Source organism: Bidens hawaiensis, unplaced genomic scaffold (genome assembly GCF_021521415.1).
Source record: "Bidens hawaiensis isolate Kalapana, Puna unplaced genomic scaffold, B.hawaiensis_p1.1 tig00004414_1, whole genome shotgun sequence".
Classification (NCBI taxonomy): Eukaryota; Viridiplantae; Streptophyta; class Magnoliopsida; order Asterales; family Asteraceae; genus Bidens; species Bidens hawaiensis.
Genome location: NW_027491266.1, coordinates 1,939,989 through 1,960,702, shown reverse-complemented (window position 1 = coordinate 1,960,702; position 20,714 = coordinate 1,939,989). Strand labels below are relative to the sequence as shown.

Below are 20,714 nucleotides of genomic sequence, written 5' to 3'. Positions count from 1 at the left end.
TCCAAGTCTGCGCCATGAAGAGGGCGCGCAGACATTTTTTAATGAAATGTTTTCTGAAAAACAAACAGTCTGCAAACCTAAATGTATGCGCGTGGCCTGCGTGACACAGACAAAAGAGACCAGAAAGAGCTTCCCAGAAAAAACAAACATCCCCCTGATGATGGTGAGGATATTTAAAAATGCATTCAACATTATTTAAAAAAATAATGATAAGTGTTGGAACTACCCTTAATGATGGTGAGGATATTTAAAAATGCATTCAACATTATTTAAAAAAATAATAATAAGTGTTGGAACTACTTTGATGAAAATGAAACCATAAAACAAAATGTAAAAAGAAGTTCTATCCTAACACCATAAACAGGTTGGTCGGGTTGATCGGTTAACGCTACCTATGCCTTTGTAGAAGGATGTAATCAATATCAAAAAGGGGATTCATATTGTCGCAAAGAGACGTTCAAAAGACTCCATATATTCGGCTATTAAAGTAAAATAAACCAAAAATGATTTCAGGCTGATGAGAACAATAATAATAATAATAATTACAACATGAAGATGTAACAGCAACATTAGGTCCATGGATCATCCCAACCATTAGGACCCCCACTCTTCACAAAACCGATAATTGCGTCAACAGCTTCACCAACTCTATTCGATAACGAATGATTTCCCCATTCAATCTCAACTTTCTCTGCACCTCCCAGCGCTTTACACAATCTACACTTAACAATATTACAATCACCATATGCTTCTTTTATGTAAAAGGAAAAAATGGAATTAAAAGGATACGGGTCAAACAAGTTGAACTGAAAAATGGAAAAAAAAACTATGAATGAAATTTCTTAAGTCAATGCCAACCCGTTGACCCATTCCCAAAATGAAAAGTCAAACCATCATCATTCGTGTTTCAAGTTTGAGCACTTGCCTTTGCACTAAGGCTTTCTTGTCAACATAATCTGGAACATATTCATCAGCCATAGAAAATATAACCTGTATAATGCAAATTTTATTATATATGTATGGTACAGAACTACAAATACTGCAAGAACTAATTAAAATCATTTATTCATTTGTGTATTTATCTAAGATTCTAACATGAATGTTAAAATACATCATAGCTATGTCGTTAATATATATCATATGCATATGTCTGCAAGTCTACAGTACTTCATATATTATAAATATCCACACACCTGTAGATTCAGTATACAAGTGATCTACACATGTAAACATGTGAATTTAATTTAATAATAAAAAGAGAAATCATTTAATCTTTTATAACTATGCACTTTAATAAATTCTAATCATAAAAGAATGTTTGTGACTAGTTCTTATGTTATTTGTGGTTCGGTATTGATCCCTATACACACACACATAGAATCAGATCATTTCAGAACTTCCAAAATATTTAATAACTTTAAGAACTCTTTGACAACCAATCATTTTATTTATTAAGTTTATATATTGAATATTACTTGAGGGCAGTTTTGTATGATATCTAATTTTATGATTACATATATGTAAATTCGTTATTACACATATATGTCATAGGGTTATTGCACATATGTAAACACAAAATTACATGAAATATATGTCAAAACTACCCTCAAATATTATTAAATATATAAAATAAATAAATAAAAAGATTGGTTGTTAAAGAGTTCTTAAAACTATTAAATAATTTGGACTCCGTAGAGAACTGAACCATGTATGTATATATGTATATGTATGTGTACATATATACACACACATACATATACACAATTGAATGGTTATCTGTAATACTTATAATCAGTTACCTGGCATGGTGTATTACACATATGACCAATTCGCTGTTTCAGTTGGTCGTCGCTGAGATCAGAACTAAACATGTCATCATCACCCATGTATGCCCACAGCGAGTGAAATCTGCACTATCAGAAATTCAGTACTTGTTTTACCATTTCAGCTAGTAAACAGGTTTTAAAATTCAGTTGTTTACAGTTCTGATAAAACTTACAACACATTATAAAACTTTCTAGCTAAAAAACAGGTTTTAAATTCTTCTGACTTATACGCAGTTATCGGGGAATCAGGATTTGATTCCCGGGGCATCAACTCGGATCCCCGACCTTCAGCTATTAACTTTGAAGCCAAATCAATCATTCCAGCAGTTTCAGGCAGCGTTGCTCTAAATTCCCGATCACTAACTGGAGCCTGAATTAAAATTTAGTCGGTCTGTTATTCATTTAAATAATACGTAAAAGTATACCTGTAGAATTGCAGCACGAACAGCTCTAGAGCATGCCGAATTGGTACCCATGTAATGAACAATATCCTATTAATGATAAAGTTAGTTTATGATTTGAGATTAAATGAAATAATATTCAAAAGGGCTAACCTGACAGCCTGTACTATGCCCGAGCAGCACTACAGCCTCGGAATCCTCTTTGTTTATTAAGTGATTGATCAACTGGTCAAGCTCCAAAGCATCCTTTAGTTTGTCACAAATGTGTGATATATTTACATAGATAAAAATAATAACAGTTGTTTGTTACCAAGTGAAAAAAAGATACCTGTTTCAAGCTAGAGATGCCATATCCAGTGTAGGAAGATGAAAGTAAAAACTGAACTAATGACCACTTTTGTTTATCCAACGCTATTGCGAGTGGCTCCAAATAGCTGCACAAAATTGAAGTCATTCAAACTTCATCAATGAAAACAACTTGAACAAGAATGCACATACTCTGTAGCCAAAAAGCCGTCGGTCAATCCACCAATGAAAACAAGTTGTTGTTTGTAATCCCCGGTCTTAAATGCAACCTGTATCATCAAAGATTCAAAGGAAATGAAGATGAATAATTCAGTTGGTGAGTGATATATTCATATTCAATAAAGTAGCATACCTGAACAGGCTTAGGGCCGTACTTGAACATGAGACCACGTAACTGATTCTTGCGAACCATAGGAACGCCAGAGGAGACCAACTTGGTGGCCATTGCCAAGACGATGATGCAACTGGTCCCAGTGAAGATGAGGTTTTCATTCAAATTGAATTCTACTCAACTTTGTTTTTCACCTTTTCTTCTTGTTTTTTGTTAGGATATTGGTTTTTAATAATCTCAATTTTCATTCATTAATATCACTTCTAACTTTCACTTTATCTCTCACCACTCCTAACTTTAAATCTATCTGTTTTTATCACTCACCCGTTAACCAATGACTAACTCCATTAGTGAAGATGCTGACATGGCTTTTTTTTTAAAACTTTTTAATTAAGTCAGACATGAGGTGGCATGCCTACTTGGAAATTACTTTTTTTTTTGAGTTAATAGCTATTTTCGTCCCTGTGGTTTGCTACTTTCGCCACTTCGGTCCAAAGTTTGAAATTTTGTCAATTTCGTCCTCATAGTTTTAAATATTAGCCAATTACGTCTCATCCATCTAACGGCATCCAACTATGCCGTTAGTTTAAGGGTATTTTTGTCTTTCTCCTTTTTATTTTGAATTATTGGTCATTTTAGTCCCTGTGGTTTGATACTTTTGCCACTTCAGTCCAAAGTTTGAAAATTTGTCAATTTAATGTTTAGTTTAATTCAGTTTTATTATAATTATAATTTTTTTTGTTTGTCAATAACCCTGAAGAGCATAATTCAAGCCCAAAACCATCGAGCAACCTCCAATACAGGTATGCATTTACTCTCTTGGCACCATTAATCATACCCCCCTCATATTTAGTTTCTAGACATTTCCTAAACTCTCCCCCCATGGTGGAATTTAATGATCAAGGTTATTCCCTGAAACCGAATTGTACATAAAAAAACTAAAAATCGTTTCTTTGATTAATGTATAATAGTTGGTTTCGACCCACATTTTCGTTACGATATGTTAATCTCTAAACCCTAACTATTATGCATTAATCAAAGAAACGATTTTTAGTTTTTTTCGTACAATTCGGTTCCAGGAAATTGCTTTGACCACTTTACCACTGAATTCCACCATGGGAAAGAGTTTAGGAACCGTCTAGAAACTAAATACGATGGGAAAAGGGTATAATTAATGTTGTCGACAGATTAAATACAGATTTGTTTTGGTTGATGCCCGATGGTTATGGGCTTGGATTATGCTCCTTAGGGTTATAGACAAAAAAAATAAAAATAAAATAAAATCACAAATCATACCCAGTGAAGTCCCACCAACAGAAAAGCTATAGGTAGGGTCTGGGGATGGTGGGATGTAGGCACACCGTACCTCTATCCAAAGGGATAAAGAGGTGGCTTCCAGAAAGACCCTCAGCTCTAAAGTCCATATGTATGAAGCAATAAAAAGGAAATCAAAGTTTAACAGTAATAATAATAATAATATTAATGATAATAATAATAATAGTAATAATAATAATAATAATAATAATAATAATAATAATCATAATACTAATAATAATATATATGAAAAGAATATACTAATACTATGTATATGGGAAGAATAATACTAATAGTAATACTAATACTAATACTATAAATGTGACCAAAATAAGGTAAATAGAAGCCCTAAGGAATTCCTTTCTCACTAAAAATCCTTAACTTTAAATCTACTTCTCCATGAATTTCTATCCTCAACCATGTCCTCAGAAAGGTTTAAGTCTATCAAATCATGCTGAAGTGGACAAAAATAAAATAAAATAAAAATCTGAATTAAACTGAACATTAAATTGACAAATTTTCAAACTTTGGACTGAAGTGGCAAAAGTATCAAACCACAGTGACTAAAATGACCAATAATTCAAAATAAAAAGGATAAAGACAAAAATACCGTTAAACTAACGGCATAGTTGGATGCCGTTAGACAGATGGGACGTAATTGGCTAATATTTAAAACTATGAGAACGAAATTGACAAAAATTCAAACTTTGGACCGAAGTGACGAAAGTAGCAAACCACAGGGACGAAAATGGCCACTAACTCTTTTTTTTATATCAAACATTTATATATATCAAACATCAATAACAATACTTAAACAAAGCATGAGATTCAACAATCTGCAATTCAACCTCACCGTCACCATCATCATCATCCCACTCATCACCACCAGGTTTTGAAACCCGAGTCGTGATTCCAATAGCCCCAGAATCACAAAACCCACCTCCCATCATCTTCAATTCCAAAATTCTCATCCAAAATCTCACCTTTACCAATTAGGGTTTCATCTAAAACCCTAACTCATGTATCCCCCAACGGCAACACCTTCTGGGTTTTAGTTACACCTTCATTCACAACCAAATTCAACTTCTTATCATCCAACTTTGAGCCGTATAAAATCTCATCATCATATCTTGGAACCCTAACGATATCAATCGGACGGATATCCAGCAACGACGATCATTTTATCAGCGGGATGGCATCGATTGGAGTACAGATCTCCGAACTCATCGTCTCCCACTGTATTATTAAGCTAGGGTGAAAAAAAATCAGTGAAATTGGATTCCGGTGGTGAGTCATACGGGTTATGTGTGTTGAATCATGACTGGTGTGATGGTTTGAAGGTGAATGATAATGCGGATTGTGTTAATTTTGATATAGATTTTAGGATATGGTGGTTTTTAGGGTTTGAAGGTGAATGATAATGTGGATTATGTTATTGATATTTGTTATATAAAAAAAGGTAATTTCCAAATAGGCATGTCACCTCATGTCTGCTTTAATTTAAAAAAAATTAAAAAAAGCCACGTCAGCATCTTTACTAACGAAGTTAGTCTTCAGTTAACGGGGGAGTGATAAAAACAAATAGGTTGAAAGTTGGGAGTGGTGGGAGACAAAGTGAAAGTTGGGAGTGATATTAACTAACGGATGAAAGTTGTGAGTATTAAAAACCAATATCCCTTTCTTTTACTCCAACAATACACCTTTCTCAAATTATCTTTGCATTTTCACATCATCATTTACTTTTACATTTATTTTAAACTAGAATTTTGAACCACGAATTAGCACTCGGTTTAAAAGCTAATAACTAGTCATATGTATATTCCACTATAAGCTATAATTTTAGTTCTTACTAAACGAGTTAAGATTGGCTAACATCTAGGTACATAATAATGCAGTCGTAAGCTGTTTTTTAGTCAAAAGTCTAGAAGTTTAGTTAGAAGTCATCAATCGTTTCAAACTGTAAGCAGCTATTGACTCCTATTCAAAAACAAAAAAGTTTGCAGCCCGCGTTAGTCGGAAGTCATCAGTCGTTTCATTCTCGGGTTTCCGTCGCTTGAACTGTCCAATAAGGGTTTTATTAGATTTCCTGTGTTAAAAATTCTACTTATAGAACATAATGAAGTGTGACATAACCTTATGATGAAAGAAGGTAAGCATAATGCAAGCACAAACACAACATATAATAGTTCATCAGATGAAGCAATCAAATCAATTAAAAGTACAAATAATTGATGTTAACAAAAGTAAAAAAAATGTAGACACTTACTGCAGACAAATAAGGTATAGCCCCTAAAGGCCAATGTTTTTAAAAAATGATCGGACAACGAACCGTTCACCTTACTGGGTCACTGGTCGGATCGGTTCGACCGGTTAAATCGGAATAAGAACCGGAATTTTTTTTTTCAGTTTTAAAATTTAGAAAATCGAAACATTTAAGAAAATTCAAAGTTAACCATAAATTATAGTGTGTATATAGGTATTAAAGTTGGTATCACAAGAGATATACAATTTCCTTAAAACATAAATGTTTATATAGTTTATTTATATTAAATAAAAACTTATTACATTTTCCCATAATATCTCATGGACAAGATTTGTTTACTTTCCCCATAATATCCACCTACTCAATTCAAATCACACTCCCATTTTTCTCATTTTCAGATTGAACATCTCATCCTCTCTCTTTGAAGTTTCCATCTTATTTTATTATTTTTTCAGCTACAACTTGTTCAATAACAAAGAAGAACATTCATCTTCAAGTTTCACTTTGTCTTTCACTTTTCTGTATATCAAACAGATTTGCAATAGCTCGTTGGAGTATTGAAGAAGTGGAAAACCACCAGTTTAGTCTCATAAATAGAGAAGTATAGGTTCGACCGGTTCAACCGCCAACCGCTTCTAACTGGCCGAGTTTTTTTATAAACGAGTCATAAGGTGTTAACCGGACCACTTGTGTCACCGATTTTCGGTCCAACTGGTCAGACCGGCCGATCAGGTCCGAGTTTAAAAACATTGCTAAAGGCCTAAGCTGCTAAATTTTCAAAGCTTGTATTTAGTGAATCTGTTTGTTAAATGGTAAGACACATTTATCACGTTAAAAGTCAAAATCTAAATACTAAATCTGCAGTTCAAATAAGTTTGTATGTCCATAAAAGTCAACATGTTCCTACCTGATTTAGAGATCTCTAAAGATTTAAACCATTATTAACTCCACCATTCAAATTGGCTATTGGTTATTGGCAATTCAGCTTCATGTGTAATAAACCGAGTTAAAATTGAACTTCTTTTATCAACAAGCCCTGGTCTACTATAAGTTCAAAGTTAATGACCTTTCAATCCTTAAATCTATTTTTTATATCTTATTTATTACGCAGTGTTTTTGCGCATCAAATATATAAAATAACTCACTTGATACATATAAAAGGTTGCGATGCTATACTAACCGACCGAAATGCGAGATGACTGAACTAATCTGGAACAGATGACCGGATCCATTATATAATGTGCCACAAATTAGTGAACGAGCAATTAGGGAGAGCTTTATGTGTTGTACTATGTTAGGATTAAAGCACACACGAAACTGAACACGAACACGAAAGAAATAAACAAACACGAGAATTTAACGTGGTTCGGTCTAAACTGACCTACGTCCAAGGGTGGCAACTATGTATTCTTTATTGAGTAACAATGACCTACGTACAAATCGGGTCGGGCTTAGGTCTGGCCACCCTACACCCATCTGCCCTTTGGACTGCAAATGATAAACCGGGTCACACAAGGCTTACGAACCCAACAATCTCCCACTCAGAGGCCTTGAGAACTCTCGTATTCACTCCTGATTGTACTTCTGTAATCCGAACATTAAACATCTTCTAGTTGCCACCTCCTTCTCATCAATTAACCTGAAGGCCAGTTGAAGCTACTTGGAGCTCCAACACGTCAGCCATGGCTAAACATGCCCCTAACCCGTTCACTGTCCCTACCAGCTCCCACTGTAACGAACTACTGGATCATGAGATATCCCGAGAACAAACACTCTCCATACTCAGCAAGTTATCCACTGGAGAGACTTTTACAGCTGGAATATTGGTTTTCTTAATCCACTGTCGACCTGGAACTGTAACTGAAACACGACCTGTGCTCCCACTGTCATGATGCCCTCTGAATGATATAACCTTCCTAGCTCGTTCATCCTGAATCTTCACTCTGGCTATGGGTTTGTTACTTGCAAAACGAACCTTCTTCTGCCCACGAGATTTTGTGAACAGGATTTTGTCTTTCACTAAAACTAGATCCACTCCTTTTGGTGACATATCGACCATATACAACGAACCCATTTTCTTGCGTCAAGAAACCACGAGATTCCCTTTGACTACTTTCCACTACCCATTCCCAAACTTAACATCGTGCCCTTGGTCATCCAACTGACTAACTAAAATCAAACGTTTCTTCAAACTTGGAATAACCCTCACATATTTGAAAGTCTAAGAAGTACCGGCTAAAGTTATCAAATTAACATCTCCCATACTCGTAACCTCTAGAATATCATCGTTTTCTAGTAGAACCTTTCCAAAATACCCAACCTTTAGATTCTTCATCATTTCACTGTAGTCAGTGGCATGAAACAATGCACCAAAATTCATCACCGAATCATCAATGTTACTCTCAATACTACAAACCAAAGCCTCATCATTAGTGACCTCGTCATCGTGTCATCTTCTGTAACGTTCACCTCTTTCTTACCATTGGGACACTTATTACTGAAGTGTCTCGTCTCTTTACAACTCCATCATTCAATATCTTTACGAGTTTTAGACTCACTCTTCTTCATGCCCCCACCACCTCGTTGTTTTCCCCTACCTCTTCCTTCTATGACCAACATATTTCTCGATGATTCGCTTGAACTTCTACATCCTGAATCTTCTCCTAGAATCATGTCACGAATCCAATCAAAAGTAATTTTTGTAGAAGCACTACAAACCGTAGTTACTGTATGAGACCAACTATCAGGTAAAGAAGATAATAACAATAGGCTTTGAAATTCATTATCAAACTGAATGTCAACTGACACTAAGCGGGACAAGATCAAATAAAGATTATTGATAAGTGTTGTAACTGACTCACCCTCTTTCATTCTAGTTGTCACGAGCTCTCTAATAAGATAGACCTTATTCGTTGCAGAAGGCTTCTCATGCATGTTGGATATTGTCTCCATCATACCATGGGTTGTGATTTCTTTCATGATGTTAAACGCCACATCTTTTGACAACGACAAAGTAATACAAGCCCTAGCCTTCTTGTCTAACTTCTTTCAATCTTCATCTGACAACTTTTCTGGTTTTTCATCTACAAGCACTACATCCAAGTCTTTCTGACAAAGTACTGAAGTAGCGCTTCAATCTGCATCTCCCACAAACCAAACTTCTGTCCAACAAACTTCTGTATCGAAATCTTTCCGTCTTCTACCATGACAAAGACTAAAACAAAACCTGGATAAAAACATAGACAAACACAACAATGGCACAGGCCTGAACTTAACGGTTGTTCTACTGAACTCTGTTAAAAAATCAACCTATTTAAATGCGTCAGAATAACAATCTGAAATCAAAAAACTGAAACTTTAACCTGAAACGATAAAACCTGACAACTGATTCTCCGTTTCTTTGACGCTTCTCTTGACTTAACAACTGTTTTTGCCTCATTCTTTGCAAATAGGATCTCGACCCAATTATTTTTTTCTCAGATAACTGCCAAAAAGATATTTCTAGCGCACTAGATTTAAACAACTTGAGCTGCTCTTGTATTTTAAGGCTAAAAGAAAATAAATAATAATAATTAAAAAAAATTGGTCAAACTCCTTTTAATTGTTTGACCAAACAACAACATAAATAAATGATTGTGTTATAAACGTGTAAGAAAACACATCCATGTGATGGATGACAATTTTCAACACCAATTATATGTTCATGTCTTCTAAATAGTAATTCCTTTTGTATATATATCTACCTCATGTAACCTAAGAAGAGATATCATCGACAAAGTTTCTGAATCATATATTTTCCTATTCTCTTATTTCTTTGTTATCTTCAAGTTCTCATATTACCCTAATAATCTTGTTATAGTTAGGGCTAATATTATAACACGTTATCAGCACGAGACGCTTATATCCTAATCAAGAAAGGTAATAGGCACAAATGTATCCACATAAGCATCATAAACACTTCTTTAATTATGTACATTGGAAATATATATATGCATATACATATACTAAGTAATAACAATAATGTGTATAAACATTGTTAACTTTTATTTATATATGCACACTAATATTTCATTTAGAAGTTAAATTATTTACACTAACAATTCGATTCTTATTATCGTGCATACTAATTATATATTTTTTGAAATAAACTTTATTTAATATCTTATTTATTATCTTACTTTAAAATAAGTAATATTATATATATACACACACACATACAAATGGTAATATTACCGTTATAAAACGGTAATATAACCGTTGTAAAACGGTTATAAATTTTCAACTATAAATAGCCAATTATCAATCTCAAATCTTTCATAAATACATAAATTTTCTTTTCGGGAATACTCAAGATAATATTTGGAAAGATGATTCATCCAGTTTTAATGTTAACTACAATAATGCTGATAATCTTATTGTTCTTAATTTGTAATCTCCCACCTAGAGAGTTTAATCTTTTCATTTTTCTTTATCTATTTATAGCTCTACCTTTGTATTTTCTTTCAATTTTAATAAGTATGTAATCATAATATTTATCTTATTTGTGTTTAGTAATAAAATGGCAAACACCGTAAAACTTGAATTTCCGGCTCTTAATATCACCGAAGATAATTATATGTCGTGGGCGGCACATGTTGAACGACATCTCAAATCAATGGGTGTTTTGAATATGATAACAGAGGGAAATAATTGCGAGGATCAAGACAAGGCAAAAGCCGATGTCTTCCTCCACAAACACATTGACGAGATGTTACAATTTGAGTATTCAAATTGTGAGGATCTATGCATTTTGTGGGAAGATTTAAAAAGCAGATTTGATCATCAAAGGGAAGTTCTACTTCCCACTGCTAGAGATGAATGGAACAATCTCAGGTTCCAAGATTTCATAAAAGTAAATGAGTATACCTCTGCTTTGTTCAGAATATGCTCAACGCTCCGATTTTGTGGGCAAACTGTTACTAAGGGAGATATGTTGGAGAAAACTTTCTCCACATTTCATGCATCAAATATAAACTTGCAAACACATTATCGATTGCAGAATTTTAGAAGATACTCTGATCTAAATGCATTACTCCTTGTAGCAGAAAAAAATAATGAATTATTGATGAAAAAATCATCAATCTCATCCCACAGGTTCATTAGCAATACCAGAAGCAAATGTTGCTCACAAATATTCTCATAAAAATTCTGGTCATAAATGAGAACAAGGTCGTGGACGAGGCCGTGGACGTGGACGTGGCCGTGGACGTGTTGACAAAAAGCATTTTAATGGTCGTAATCATTCATTTGAATGGAACACTAATTCTTACGGTCGTGGCCGTGGTCGTAGCCAGAGAACCAATAACTACCATGTCCCACAAAGTAACAATTCCAACCAACATAGTAAATGGAATGAAGCTAGTAGGTCCGAAAACAATGGCACTTCATGTTTTAGATGTGGAAGTATAAACCACTGGTCAAAAGGCTTGTCGCACAGCTCCACAGTTGTGTGAACTATACCAAGCCTCTCTCAAAGGAAAAGAGAAAGAAGTGAACCATGTTGATAATTTTGATGTTATCAATGCTGAGCTGAGCATTGCAGACTTTGATGTGGAACTCTGAAACAAATGTTGTTTGACGACAATAATTATATGCTATAATTAAGTGTGTTTCTCATTATCTTTAATTATGTAGTTCCCTTCATGTATTGTTTGTTTTTTAATTAAATAAAGTTCTTATTAAAATATCATAATGTCTTTGTTATACACTTATTATTTTTCTTAATACTTTCAAGATTTAAAATGAAAATCACTAGAGCACAAGATCAAACAAATGAAGAAGATATATGTATAGCGGATAGTGAAGCCACACATACTCTACTTAGATCTAAAAATATTTTCATAAACTGAAACCGACAAAAGGGATCATCAATACAATATCAGTGCCTACAAACTTGATAGAAGGAGTGGGAAAAGCTAATTTAGCATTATCAAATGGTACAAAGCTCAAAATAGAAAATGCTCTATTTCCCCCAAAATCAACAAGAAATTTGTTGAGTTTCTAAAACATATATCATAATGGATACGATACTCAGTCAAGGACTGTTAGTAATGAAAAATATTTGCATATCATAAGCAAAGATCAGATATTGGAAAAACTGTCAATGCTCCATTCTGGTTTAAATTATACATATATAAATGTGCCTCAAGCACATATGGTAGTAGGGGTGTAAACGAATCAAGTTGCTCGCAAGCTACTCGAACTCGACTCAGCTAAAAGCTCGAACGAGCCAAGCCCTAATCGAGCTCGAGCCTGAAAAAATACTCGTTTGCTTATCGAGCCCGAGCTCGAGTTCTTAATACAAAGATCGATTGGGCTCGCAAGCTTTGTCGAGCCTAGCAAGATATTAATATATACCTGTGTATATCCAGCCCAAAATAAGTAGGAAGTGGCCCAACCCATTTTGTTAAGTAAATTATTACGTTTACTCTTACCCTTTTAAGCCGCCTCTAACATTTAACCCTAATTTCTATACAGTTTTACAGAGGTAACTAACAGACGGTTAACTATCATCATCAACGGTTTATCGTCTCTTCATCAATTCACAGGTATTTCTCATCTTTAATTCCTTATGTTTATCTCAAAAGGCAAAAATTATATTTATTCTTATTCAATCAAGTTTCGTATTATTGCAGTATAGAAATTTCATCACTATATTTGAATTTTGAAGTCCCTGGTTGTTACATTATACAATAATACATATATGGACTTTAATTATGCCATTGAAAATTGCTTACAACAAATATTAAACATATACAATAAAATAACCCTAATGACGATTTACTTAAATGTATGGAACTATGGTTGTTGTTAACCCAGGCATATATTTAAAGTGATTGGTTTCTCCTGGTTATTTATCTTAATCGTTTTTATAATTATATACACTAGTTTATTAGTTTTTTTTAATGTCCATGCATTAATTTGCTTGTACTTTTTGATGTTTTAACTGTATGTTAATTAAAATTGCAGGCGAAACAAATATAGTTAGCCCAATGAAAGGCTCAACATCAAATACCGGGCAACAAGGAGATGAGCATCAATCACCAAATTACATTAATGTTGACATTGAGGGAAATCCAAATGAAACAAATGATGAAAATACAAATGAACCAGCGACTCAAGAACACGAAAATACTGATAATGTGAATGATGGTAACAATGATGACTTGGAGCTAAATGGTAAACAGAAAAAGAGCTCTGTTGTGTGGGGTGAATTTGAGGAATTGACTCTAAAAAATGGAACATAAAAGGTTAAATGTCTTCATTGCCACCAACTTTTAGCAAGACAAAAAAGCAAGTCCACAACAACTTATAAACGACACATGGATAGGTGTACGAAACGCAAACAATACTTGAGAACTCAACAATTGCTAAATTTTCACCCAGTCAATGTAGATATGGAATACAACAAGTCTCCTCCATTGATTCCACTCGATGGGAAATATGATGCCAATAAGATGAGGGATTCAATGGCTAATTGGGTATTGGCAACTGAGCAACTATTTTCTATCATGGAAGATGACATGTTTGTATACATGATGAAAACAACAAATCCGATGTCTGAGAGGATTAGCAGGGCGACATTAAAGTCAGATTGCTTTAAGGTCTATGAACATGAGAAAAAAGTTGAAAGCTCTCATAAGTAATGCTTCAAATATTAGTTTAACAACTGATTGTTGGAAGTCATCTCATCAAAAAATTGAGTATACGGTCATCACTGGACATTTCATTGATCAAAACTGGAGGTATGATTAAAGCCCTTTTACTTTATATTATTTATCATATTATATCTTTTGAATAGATTATTTACTACATTTGAAATTTGTAATTATACAACACAGATTGCTGAAACGTGTGCTGAGTTTTGTTCATGTTCTTCCTCCTCGTACCGAGCTTGATATTGCCGATGGCATTTATAAATGTCTAAAGGAGTGGGAATTGAGCGGAAGGTATTTTCTATTTCAGTGGATAATGCCTCGTACAATTACAGAGATGTGAGTACTTTAAGAACGAACTTTTCTAGAGTGAAGAAACTTCCTTGTGGTGGAAGGTTATTTCATGTTATGTGTTGTGCGCATATACTTAACTTGCTGGTCAAAGATGGTCTTTCAAGGATTGAGAATGTAATTGAAAATGTTCGTGAAACTGAAAAATATATAAATCATTCGGAGGCAAGGCATCAGTCATTTTCTAATATTGCACATCAACTTCAAGTGCGTGATAGAAGGTTATTGATTGATGTTCCTACAAGATGGAATTCCACATACGATATGTTGTCGTTGGCTATCAAGTTTAAAGACGTTTTTCCAAGGTATATGTTAGTTTACTTTATTATTCATTTTTTTATGTTGTTGGCTTTTGTTAAATTTTATCTTATGTATTTTTACTAACTTTTAATTGTGTTCTTATTAGATATGCAGATTATGAACCGCATTTCAAACATTTACCCACCGAGCAAGATTGGGAAAATGTAGCAAGTGTTTGTGAAGTCTTGAAGGTTTTTAAGGTGTGCACGGATATCGTATCAGGAAGTGATTATCCAACTGCGTATTTGTATCTTATAGAAGTATACAAGATTAAAGAAGCTAAAGACAAGAGTATATTATCTGAAAGTAAGTTCATTCGTGATATGACAACAAAGATGAAGGAAAAGTTTGACAAGTATAGGGGTGAATGCCACCTACTAATGGCCATAGCTGCAGTTTTAGATCCTAGGTTAAAGAAGTAAATAATTGAATTCTATTATCCAAACATATACCCGGCAGACGAAGCTTTAAAAAATATTCAAGATGTTTTAAACGCACTTGAACTTATGTACGATGAGTATTTGGAGATGCATGATGCGTTAATAAAGGAAAGTGCAAGCTATAAAAGTGGATCTTCCAGAGGGAGCACTAGTTCAGGTGCAAATGAAGTCTCACATGGTTTAGGATGGGATGCATTTGGAGAATATATGAAAAAATCATAGGTGAATACACCAAATAAATTTGAACTAACAATGTATTTGGAAGAAGGTGTACTTCAAGGAAATGAAGGAATGAATTTTAATGTCTTAGATTGGTGGAACATTCACAAGCTAAAATATCGTGTTTGTCAAAGATGTCAATAGATGTACTTGCGGTTCCAATTTCCATTGTTGCATCTGAATCAACATTTAGCGCCAGGGGAAGAGTTATAGATCCATATCGATCAACATTAACGTCTAATACTATCGAAATCTTGATATGTGGAGGGGATTGGATTAGGAAAATTTATGGAATAAAGAGGAAACTTAAGGTTCTGCTTTTATAAAACCCTGAAAAATTATTATAAGTTGACATTTAATTGTTTTAATATATTGAATTTGTTTATGTAGAAGGAGGAGGTACCGTATGAGGTTTTACTACCTAGTGGGAAACAAAGCTAAAATTAAGGTACACATGATCTCAAATTGCTTTATTGCTTAGGTCAAGATTATTTGTTACATCTTGGTTTATATAGGTTGTGGTTTAACAAATCTCATTTGTTGTTTCATGTTTAAGTGTAACATTGGAGTACGAAGGCTTTTGTGGAACATTGGAGTATAAAGGCTTGCTAACTTTTGTGGAAAATTGGCTTTTTTGAGAAGACGAGATATTTTTGATATGATGTTATTTATCCAGAAAGCTATAACTTGATCTTGTTACTTTGTTCTTTCTATGGTTTAACTTCAATTATGTTGGTCAATCTCGTGACTTCGTTTTGGTTTAAGCCTACATTTATCCATTTATATAATGTTATGTATTATTTTTGTATGTTTTGTAATTTACTTTATATTTCAAGTTACTTGGAAACATGTTTTTTGCAATCTGTTGAGTCCAGCCCAACACAAGCTTTTGCTTGGGTACAGCATAAAACGAAGTTGAGCTTATTCGAGCCGAGCTTGATCTTTATACAAAGCCGTTCGAGCTGAGCTCGATCCTAATAAAATAGGCTCGAAAAAGCCCGAGCTCGATCTCGATCCCTGGTTACATCATTCGAGCCGAGATCGAGCAGTGTAAAGCTCGGGCTCGGTTCGTTTACACCTCTATATGGCAGTCAAAGAAAATTGTTGTGATTCTGGTATCATAAACTTATGGTATGCCAAATTAGGCCATCCAGGATCCACAATGATGAAAATGATCATTCAAAATACACATGGGCATCCACTAAAAGATCAAAAGATCCACAAAATAGATAAAATGTCTCAATGTACATCTTGTTCTCTTGGCAAATTAATTACAAGGCCTTCACCATTAAAAGTCGATAAAGAAACACCAATGTTTCTTGAAAGAATTCAAGGTGATTTATGTGGACCAATTCATCCACCATGCGGACCATTTAGATACTTCATGGTCTTAATAGACGCATCCAGCAGATGGTCTAATATCTTTTTATTATCGACTCGTAATGTTGCTTTTGCAAAATTTCTTGCTCAAATTATCAAATTACGTGCACATTTTCCCGATTGTACTATTAAAAGAGTATGGCTTGATAATGCGGGAGAATTTACATCACATGATTTTGATGATTATTGCATGTCTGTGGGGATTGTTGTAGAACACCCTGTTGCTCATGTAGAATGGCTTAGCCAAGTCGTTGATCAAACGCCTACAGCTAATAGCTAGACCATTACTAATGAGGACAAAACTCTCTGTTTCTATTTGGGGTCATGCAATTATGCATGCTGGATCATTAATTCGTGTGAGACCAAGTGCGAATCATAAATACTCTCCCCCACAACTTGTTTCCGGAAATGAGCCAAACATCTCTCACCTTAGGATTTTTGGGTGTGCTGTGTATGTTCCTATTGCACCACCACATCGCACAAAAATGGGTCCCCAAAGAAAGTTGAGAATATATGTTGGATATGAAACGTCTTCCATCATAAGATACCTTGAACCTTTAACAGGTGATGTATTTACAGCACGTTTTGCTGATTGCCATTTTAACGAGACAATATTCCCGGCATTAGGGGAGAAATGAAAAGGCAAGAAAGAGATATATCATGGTGTGACGGTTGTTCTTTAATACGTACGGACAAAACCTTCCTTTCTGGAACCCTGATTGATTTTTGTTTGTATTGATGATTCTATAAATGGAAATCTTTTGAGTTAAAGTTTGTGTTTGTTACCAAGTATTTATTAAGCAACTTTTAGTGTGTTAGTGTTTCCGCCATTAATACATTATAGTTCTTACCCTAAATAGAAAGTCGTTAACCTTCTTGTCAACACTTAATCGTGTGGTTTACGCCATTGGTATTGTGAGCGATATATACGAGACCGACACTTTGGCCCAAAAATACGCATTCAGCTCGATCCACCAATTCTTGAAATTCTGTGGATTTGACAAATTCGGCACACTCTGATTCCTGAGCCCAAATATCTTCCTTCTTGGGGCTCTTGATTTACGTGGCGATCCACGAACGAGTATTTCTAAAAACTGATCAGCTTTACCGTGCAAACGTGGATGGTGTTTCACAATGAGATGCAATTCTTCATTCTTCAACTCTTCGGATATCTCTTGTGATTCCTTTTTGACATTTAATTTCTTAACCGACTCCCCGAATAGCAATACTTCAAGCTCCTCAAGATCCCTTTCGGGGTTAAAAACTCCCTCATCCACATCGCCTAAATCCACCAAATATTCACCAAATTCATCTCTAAACTCATCCTCCCAAGAGGGAATACACTCCTCTGTCTTATCTTGCAACCCAACATCCTCAAACTCTATTGTCGGCTCATTAAAATGTATTTGACTCATTAAGCATAGCCAGAAATCATCCATGATATCTGAAAGTGGTGCATTTGCATTAATGCTATGGTGACATGTAAAAAATCGTATAATATCTCTTCTGGATGTGGTATGTGATTCATCATTGCGCCAGATGAGTCTTTACAACCGAGAACATTCCCCATCTTATCATACACCATGCAAAATTTGGGCTGGTAGCTGTTTTTTATCTAGGTGGTCCATAATTGCCTGTATTTCAAACTCCCGTTTAGTTAAACCTCTTTGATCTTTATGAGGATTTTCTTCAAATTTTGTCCCGTAGTAACACTCCATGAAGATTACTTCAAAGATAAACTTAAACAGAAAAAGGATCACGAGCACCAAATGCTAATAATAAACAATATGTTAAAGAAAACTAAACTAATTTAAAGAAATTAAACTAAACTATATAACCTAACTTCTACGATTCAAAACAGACTCGGAAAACAAAAAGAATTATAAAATATAAACTAAGTAGACTCATACAACTCAACAAAAACAAAACAAATAGCAAATATGTATCAAACAAGTCTAATCAAAGCTAATGAATGCAATCGCCAAGAGTCCCCGACAACGGCGCCAAAAACTTGATGTACTAAAAGTAGTCTAATATTTAATAACTAAAAATAAACTAATCTAGACACTAAGTAATAATCTAGACGCTTAACTTAACTAAAACTATTAACCGACAAGTGAAGCGGTTGACTCTAGTACAACTAAGTAAGTCCGAATATCGAACCCACGTGACTCTTTAAATTACTTAAATTAACTAGACTAGACTTAACTACAAACACGACTATTTATTATTATTATTGGGGGTTTTACTAAAAACTAATATTAAATTAATTACTAGGACTTAAACCTAGACTTAATTCAGATGATGACGAACAACCACCTAGGCTAGAATCCCTAATGCATCAATTATCAAATGGTTGAAAAATGCTAAGTTATGGAACCGAGATCCTAAACAATTCACTTAATGGGAAACCGAACAGGACCATTGACCCTTCTCAAGAAGACACCTATGAAATCCTAATAAGCTATTAAAATTACTGGTTTAATTAGACTCGCTTACAATCGTTAATTTATTTTATGACAAGTACCTCTATAAGAAATCCTACATTACATTGCGGAAATCAAAGGTAGTTTAAAGAACTCACTCGACTAGATAAAAAAACTGATGAATCAAACGTAGACGGACTATTTACGAAGAACTAAATCTAGCAATTTAAACAACCAAGACTTATCAAATAGTTTATCACATTACAACTATTTAGATTAGCAGCACACTTAGGTCTACTTTATTAATTATTATTGTTTCTATGGTTTTAATGTATATCAACCACAAACTAATAAAAAACACACAATATGTGACATAACAGAATCCTATTATATGACAAACAATCACAAAAGAAACTGTGAAACAATAATACTCTTCAAACAAACCTAAGCACACATATGCATTTTTGTTTCGTTCTTTTTGCGCCTGCCTTATGTTGATGGTTGCCTTTTTGTATCGTTCGTAGGGCTGTGTCCCAAAATTAGCTGACCTCCTCCCAAAATAATTATATCCCTCTTATATGTGATCTGCCCTTTTCCTTTTTATCTTCACGTAGGCTTACCCCCAAATCTTCACATGGGCTATTATCCATATAATAATTAATTAATAGCAATCATGCATGGACTTGATTTTACAAATTAAGCTTATCTTACATTATTATAATTATTATCATTACGTAATTAAGAATATGAATATGAATATTAATAATAATAATAATAATAATATCATAGAAAGCTTATTATGTCATTCATCACTATGACTAATATTCAATAAAAAACCTAGCTCAATGCATTTAAAAGTGAGAAATATTTATGATATTTATATATAATTTGACGCATATCACTCATATAACAAATAGATAAACAAAAAGAATTACATCATTTAAAATGACAATTACTTTAACAAAATGAAAGAGATAATGTGAAACTTTCGCCTAATAATAAAACCTATGAAGTATTACTATTCATAACCATCCACAAAAGTTCCATTAAATCATTCCAAAGTGTATGATGAGCTTCATTGTTACATAAATCCCTGAACCATTCCATGTACGCTTGGAAATCAGATGACGGTCCATGAAATGGCGGTTCAAGTGGTTCATCTTCATCATTCGACCAATTTGTTATGGCCCCCCTTCATCCTTCACAATCATATTGTGTAGTATAATGAATGCATACATTATATCTTTTATAAATTTCATGCTCCAAAGTATTACCGATGTGCCATCGAGCTTGGAGAACATCAAATGCTCTCTCCACGTCTTTTCTTGCAGACTCACGGCATACCTTGAAATCAAGCATCTTCTGGTCTTCTGGATACATAAAACTTTTTTACAAGTATAGACCATTCAGGATTAGGGATGAACTCAGTACCGTACCGGTCCCAAAAATATCGATCCCCAAAA

At 34.1% G+C, this 20,714-nt stretch overlaps 1 protein-coding gene and 1 pseudogene across 1 annotated transcript; one reads left to right on the top strand and one right to left on the bottom strand.

The window, feature by feature from the left end:
* Positions 1-318: 318 nt before the first annotated feature.
* On the bottom strand, positions 319-3,020 carry LOC143626562 (UPF0613 protein PB24D3.06c-like). The gene is made up of 9 exons (XM_077096618.1): positions 2,886-3,020; positions 2,726-2,802; positions 2,556-2,661; positions 2,381-2,473; positions 2,252-2,317; positions 2,051-2,196; positions 1,800-1,908; positions 926-990; positions 319-717 (listed from the first exon to the last, which is right to left on the bottom strand). Exons 1-9 carry the CDS (start codon positions 2,976-2,978, stop codon positions 570-572), a joined length of 903 nt encoding a protein of 300 aa, XP_076952733.1. The 5' UTR covers positions 2,979-3,020; the 3' UTR covers positions 319-569.
* A 10,857-nt stretch (positions 3,021-13,877) lies between these two features.
* Positions 13,878-15,448, top strand: LOC143626552 (zinc finger BED domain-containing protein RICESLEEPER 1-like; annotated as a pseudogene).
* The last annotated feature ends 5,266 nt before the right edge of the window (positions 15,449-20,714 follow it).